The sequence below is a fragment of the Lissotriton vulgaris genome, chromosome 1_1 (genome assembly GCF_964263255.1).
Source record: "Lissotriton vulgaris chromosome 1_1, aLisVul1.2, whole genome shotgun sequence".
Lineage (NCBI taxonomy): Eukaryota > Metazoa > Chordata > Amphibia > Caudata > Salamandridae > Lissotriton > Lissotriton vulgaris.
Window position 1 is genome coordinate 142,036,797 of NC_141685.1, and position 6,601 is coordinate 142,043,397.

Consider the following 6,601-nt stretch of genomic DNA (forward strand, 5'->3'; position numbering starts at 1 on the left):
ACACGATACCGACCACACACTGCTCTCCTATTATTGCGCACCACCGCTCTTAGCTAGAATAAAATCGACCGCATATCTCGTTTGCTCAGAGTATATGCACATACTGAAAGCACAGTCATGGGCACACGTAATAAGGTTATAACAATGGTTGAAATGTCTCGTATTGTACGAATATCTGTGGTCGAAACCAGTATAATATGCAAATGTATTTAATAATGCAACAAAGAAACACAACCAGCCAACAGGTGTTTCGTCACATAAGGGAAGTAACCCTTGACTTCTTCGGGGCTGGGGAAGATACAAAACATATAGTAAAATAATAGAAAATCATAGAATTAGTTGTTGCAAAAAACCAAGATAAACACAACAAAGGGGAAATATATATCGAGGCCCCCAATAGCACGTGGAAACCCTAGGAAGAAAAGTGGACAGACAAATGTAAATGTGACTTAGTATGGAGACAGGCCCCGTGGCGTAAAAATCGTGACTGCACAAGGGAGAGAGCAAAAGAACCATTGTGGAATGATAATGAGAAACAATACTAACAAGTGGTGAATATTGGTGTTGGGGTGACATCAAAAGGTGGAAACATGAAATGCAATGTAAATAAATATACTTGAGCAAAATTACATGTTAATTCTTAACACAAACACACTAAGTGCAAAATTCTATATGTAGTACAATGGAGAAAATGAGAGGAGACTCTTGAGTATTGCACATAATCAATGGCAAGCTGAGTAGGGGAACAGATGTAATGGGAACCAAAATTTATAGGGAAGAGACAAGTCATGCACAATAGCTCTAAAAGGAAATTAAAGCACATGAGCCCAGAAGGGGGAGACTACTATAGACGCAACTGACAGAAGTCCAGCCATGTAAAATGATAGTCGCGAACATATGTGTCCCTACACCATATGTGTGAGAGTACTAACGTTGAAGGGAGGAGTTAGTCAATACCGGTGTGGCAGTGCAGACACTCATACACTCTCATTCATAGCTAAAAGAAGAAGGGTTTCAACCCTATGACGGGTCCCACAAACGCCTAAAGAGCAAACAGTACATTACTGGAAGGTCTTAAACATCAGTTGTTTGTGATGTCACTGCCTCTCAGGGGCCGTTCCTCATGGGTGATGTGTTGGTCTACGCGTGTTTCAGTGGCAACACCACCTTCTTCAGGACCAATACTTGTTATAAAATGAATCTCAAACAACAAACCAAAATGGGTTAATCTGTAGCTACCAAGCCAGTGGAGAAATCATTTCAAGTACGACAATTCGAACAGCCTTCGTGCAGCCTTTAGCAATGCCTCCATATATTGGAACAGTGTACTGTCTGTGCAGGGAAGCAAATTATTATCCTATACCAGGCCCTTTTGTGTCATTTCTTTTGCACAAATAGGAGTAGACTCAAATGGCTGTATATGTTGTGCATCCTCTCACCAAGGTTCTATCCGTAAAAAACTTTACCAGCTCCACTGTGTTTATTACCGCAGACAGACGTCGGCAAAACTCCTACTAATGGGCTCTGTTCTGATCCGGCATGCCGGTTTGAGCATGACAGACCGGAAAATAGCCCAATAGTCCCTAATATTTTTTAGTGTGAGTGATACAAGAGAGGAATAGAGATCTAGACAAAACGAGCCTTTCTATTGCTTAATACACAGTAAATGTGAAATACTTTGGAGCTTAGGGGCTGGATAAAGAACAACGTCAGGAAACAAACGCAAATTAAAAGCACATATCATTTATTCACTAAAAACTGTTTAAAAATGTTATTTCCAAGTTCCACATATCTGTTTAAAAATATTTACACTTTCAGCCTTTTCCGAGTTTAGTTACAAACTGATAGTGGGAAAAACACATGATGTATAAAAACTGATACCAAAACCTTTTTACATTATTTTATGTTTCTTGTTTTTTAAATCAGGCCGTCGACTTTTCATGTGAAAACTATTATAAGGGCCTGACATCACTTCTTGTGACGCACTACATGTGACGTCATTGTGATTGGCATATGATAATGGGTTCCTTCGCTATTTTCCTTACTTGTGCCCTGTTTATCGGCATGACATGGGTCTATAGCTATTAAAAATAAATATACAAATTCACAGGTATTCAGCCCGTTTTTTCTGGTGATGTCACACTTTGACATTTATTCGGCTGCTTCTTCTATTTTTAGGTGAATAAAGATCACTTGCTGTTCCCCCCCTTCCATTTCTCTCTTTTTCTCCCCCTTTATTTATTTCTCTCACTCTCTTTATCTCTCCTCTTCTCTATCTCCCACACACTCCTGTTAGCTTTAGCTTCATGAATGTCACTTTCACTTCTGGCATTCTGGCATTCATACAACAAATCCTTCAGAACATTTGAGACCAAGGGACAATCAGTGTGGAAGACGAGTTACTGGGAGTGCAACTGGTTGTCCTGGCACATATACGCTTTTGATGTGGGATTTCACTATTTCACCACATTATTCAGAGTCTGCTGCTTACAGTGGCTCAATTCTGGTAACAAGTAGAGCATGGCAAGTGAATAGAGAGAGCCAAGCTTGAGAGGAGCCACGCGTCACACTGTGTTACAAGGCCTGAGGCACAAGCTGATCCATCAACCGATAACAGTGTGTAAAAGGTGCAGCAAAACTTACTTAAAAACAAGGTATATGCTCTTTTATATCTAAAAAATAGGTTATTTCTTGAACACCGTTGCTTCGCTTTAGTTCATTACATATACTGCAGTGGCATTTGTTAATAGTAATACATACATTTTACCAAAGAAGCTTCCATCTCCAGAGCTCTGACAACATGTCCACTCTGGGTGCGTTGGGTTTACAAGTTTTAATCTGACAAGTTAGCTGAAAGTACAGTTGTTAGTCCCAGTATTGTTCTGTGTTGCTTTTTCAGGTAGTGTGATCAGATGCAATTGAATGTTTTTCTTTGTATCTCTTCTTCACCAAATAAAAATCAACAATATTTCTTTTCTTTTAGTCCACATTGTGCTCGTCTCCCATTGTGTATCCTGATACATCATGTTGCTTTGCTATGTGTACAGAAGTGAACAATCACTGAACACAAACACTTTTATAATTCTGCAAATACTGTTATCTGCTTTTCTTCTTTACTGCTAGTCCAGTCTTCTATAATCTGGTATTTCAATGTTCCACATAACTTGAATTTAATCTTTTCCGTAATTCATTCCTCTTATAATAACTGCACTGTTCAGCTCTTGTCTATGTCCGCTGATGGGTCAATATTATTTTTGATGTTCTTAAAATCTTTTCGGAGTCTCTGCATCTCTAGGATTATTTCCATTGAGTTAAATGAAGCACTGTATTCACAGAGGGTTGTGTGGGATCGAACATTGATAAAAGCCCTTCACACTTTCCGTGCCCTTCTATGTTTTCCCCCGTGTGTGTTCGCTGATGGCTTTGTAGCTCTGATAATCGACTAAAACTCTTCCCACATTTATTGCACTTGAATGGTTTTTCTCCTGTGTGAGTTTGTTGATAATACCTTAATGCTGAAGAGAAGTGAAAACTACTGTCACATTCAGTACAATTATAGGGTTTTTCACCTGTGTGCATTCGCTGATATGTTTAGAGGTTTGATAAGTGACTAAAGCACTTTGCACATTCACTGCACTTGAATGGCTATTCTGCTGTGTGTGTTCGCTGATGAATCCTTAATGTTGAGGAACGACTAAAAATGCGTTCACATTCATTGCAATGGTATGGTTTTTCCCCTGTGTGTGTTCGATGATGGGTTTCTAGATTTTCTACTTTACTAAAGCTCTTCCCACATTCACAGCATTTAAATGGCTTTTCTCCTGTGTGTGTTCGCTGATGATTTTTTAGGTGTGATGACTTTCTGAAGCACTTTGCACATTCACTGCACTTGAATGGTTTTTCTCCTGTGTGTGTTCGCTGATGATTCCTTAATACTGAAGAGAAGCGAAAACTACTGTCACATTCACTGCAATGATAGGGTTTTTCCCCTGTGTGTGTTCGCTGATGTGCTTGGAGGTTTGATAACCGACTAAAGCTCTTCCCACATTCATTGCACTTGAATGCTTTTTCTCCGGTGTGAGTTCGCTGATGATTCCTTAATGCTGAAGAGCTGCGAAAACTACTGTCACATTCACTACAATGATAAGGTTTTTCCCCAGTGTGTGTTCGCTGATGACTATTTAGGTCTGATAACTGACTAAAGCACTTTGCACATTCACTGCACTTGAATGGTTTTTCCCCCGTGTGTGTTCGTTGATGACTTTGAAGGTGTGATAATCGACTAAAGCTCTTCACACATTCACTGCACTTGAATGGTTTTTCCCCTGTGTGTGTTCGTTGATGTCTTTGTAAGTCTGATAAGTGACTAAAGCTTTTTGCACATTCACTGCACTTCAATGGCTTTTCCCTTGCGTGGGTTTGCTGATGTCTTTGAAGGCTTGATAACTCACTAAAGCACTTTGCACATTCACTGCACTTGAATGGGTTTTCCCCCATGTGTGTTCGCTGATGACTTTTTAGTTCTGATAACTGACGAAAGCACTTTGCACATTCACTGCACTTGAATGGTTTTTCCTCTTGGTGTGTCTGATTATGTCTTTTAAGGTGTGACAACTGACTAAAGTTCTTTGCACATTCACTGCACTTGAATGATTTTTCCCCTGTGTGTATTCGCTGATGTGTTTGGAGATTTAATGAGTGACTAAAGCTCTTTACACACTCACTGCACTTGAATGGTTTTTCCCCTGTGTGTGTTCTCTGATGACTTTGAAGGCTTGATAACTGACTAAAGCTCTTCCCACATTCAATGCAATGGTATGGCTTTTCCCCTGTGTGTGTTCGCTGGTGTCTTTTTAGTTCTGATAGCCTACTAAAGCTCTTGACACATTCACTACACTTGAATGGCTTTTCTCCTGTGTGTGTTCGCTGGTGTCTTTGTAGTTCTGATAACCTACTAAAGCTCTTGACACATTCACTGCACTTGAATGGTTTTTGTCCTGTGTACGTTTGCTGATGAAGCTTGAGTGGTGATGACAAACTAAAGCTCTTGCTGCATGTGTAGGATTCTTCTTTCTTGGTTAGTGTCTGTGGGTCGGGTATATATTTGTCTACATCCCATGACTGTATTTCCTGATGGGCCAACATGGCTGATAAAGCACTCGTGTTTTTCTCACACACTTTATATGTGCAGTATTTTGCACATTTGATTTCTGTTTTAACAATAAATGCAATAGCCACCAAATATTTGCCACACTCCTAATACGTAGAAGGTATTTTAGTAGGTGATTGTGCCTTTAGATTGGATTATGGCTATACACGCTTGAGGGTAAAGATGTATCTTCCTTCTGACCGGTGCAATTTAGGACAGTCTATTGTATTGTAGATAGAAGAACTCGTCTTTCCTCTGCCTGTCAGTTGTCTGGCTCCGCTCTGTTGTGCTCTTCTCTGGTTACTATTGTTTGTCCAGAAAGAGTTTACAATTCACCTAGAGCAGGGAATGATGGCTTGTCATCATATTAGAAAACAGAGCACTGCGGTAATCACACCATACAGATCCCATGATCAAAGTTGGTATTGGACACTTGTTTATACAGGAGGTGGTTTGTTATTGTTGTTGCCTTAATTTTCCTAAGGTAATTTCTTTATCTTGTGGCGTGGAGGTGTACAGTTCAGCCTCTTATAATCACTGAACTGCCCTTGATGCTTCAGCCAGGATCTGTCAGTTTGTGTGCAGGTTCCTCTGTCGCCGACTGCGCTGAATACTGTAGCTCATTATTTCTGCTACTATTGAAGATTTACAGCATTCGCTTCATTATTGATGGTCATTTCATACAAGGCTTTCAAGGCGTGTTTTCTGTTGGATGTAAAGATATTGAAAATTACTAAATTGAAACATATTGGAATTATAATTCACAATGTTAACTGGTTGTAAAAGACATTTCGGGGGAGATTTACCAAATCTCCACGCAATGCAGTGCAGCCCCCCCGCGAGGCTGCGATGCTCGACAGGGAGGGAGCAGGAAAGCACCATATTTTCAAAGATATGTCTCTATCCTTCCCTTTCCCTTGCGCCAGCACTGATTACAGCGGCCCTGCGCCATAAACACTCCTTAGCACCAGAGCACTAGGGTGTGAGTGTGTGAGTCTAGCATAGATTTTTGTACAGGATGACACCCTTCCTGTACAAAATACTATGCCTAGACACGAGGGAAAGCTTTTCCCACTTTGTATGCGTGTTGCAGAGAGCTTCATGCATGCAAAGTCGGAGAAGGAAGGATAAATCAAAGCATTTCTCCTTCCTTGCGCCTAGTTTAAAAGGGTGCATTCTTTCACGCTACACCCAATCTACTGTATTTGGTAAATTGGTTTTAGCGTGAGAAACCTTGGGTGGTTGCACGGGAACGTCCATGCACCCACCTTGACAGGCCCCCAAGGTGTGAAGTATTGCGAAGCAGTGATATGTACTACTTCACATTACTTTTACGTTATTTCCAGCGCTAAACAATGGATGGATTAAACCCAGATCTTTTGACTGGGTGTGAGTGTTTGATTGATTCAGATGCTCCCTCCATCACCACCCCCTTTTGTACCGCTTTTGGCC

At 40.6% G+C, this 6,601-nt stretch overlaps 1 protein-coding gene across 1 annotated transcript; it reads right to left on the reverse strand.

The window, feature by feature from the left end:
* Positions 1–409: 409 nt before the first annotated feature.
* On the reverse strand, positions 410–5,850 carry LOC147737821 (uncharacterized). Its single transcript, XM_086945934.1, has 2 exons — positions 3,655–5,850; positions 410–3,485 (listed from the first exon to the last, which is right to left on the reverse strand). Exons 1-2 carry the CDS (start codon positions 5,143–5,145, stop codon positions 3,390–3,392), a joined length of 1,587 nt encoding a protein of 528 aa, XP_086802060.1. The 5' UTR covers positions 5,146–5,850; the 3' UTR covers positions 410–3,389.
* Positions 5,851–6,601: the final 751 nt, after the last annotated feature.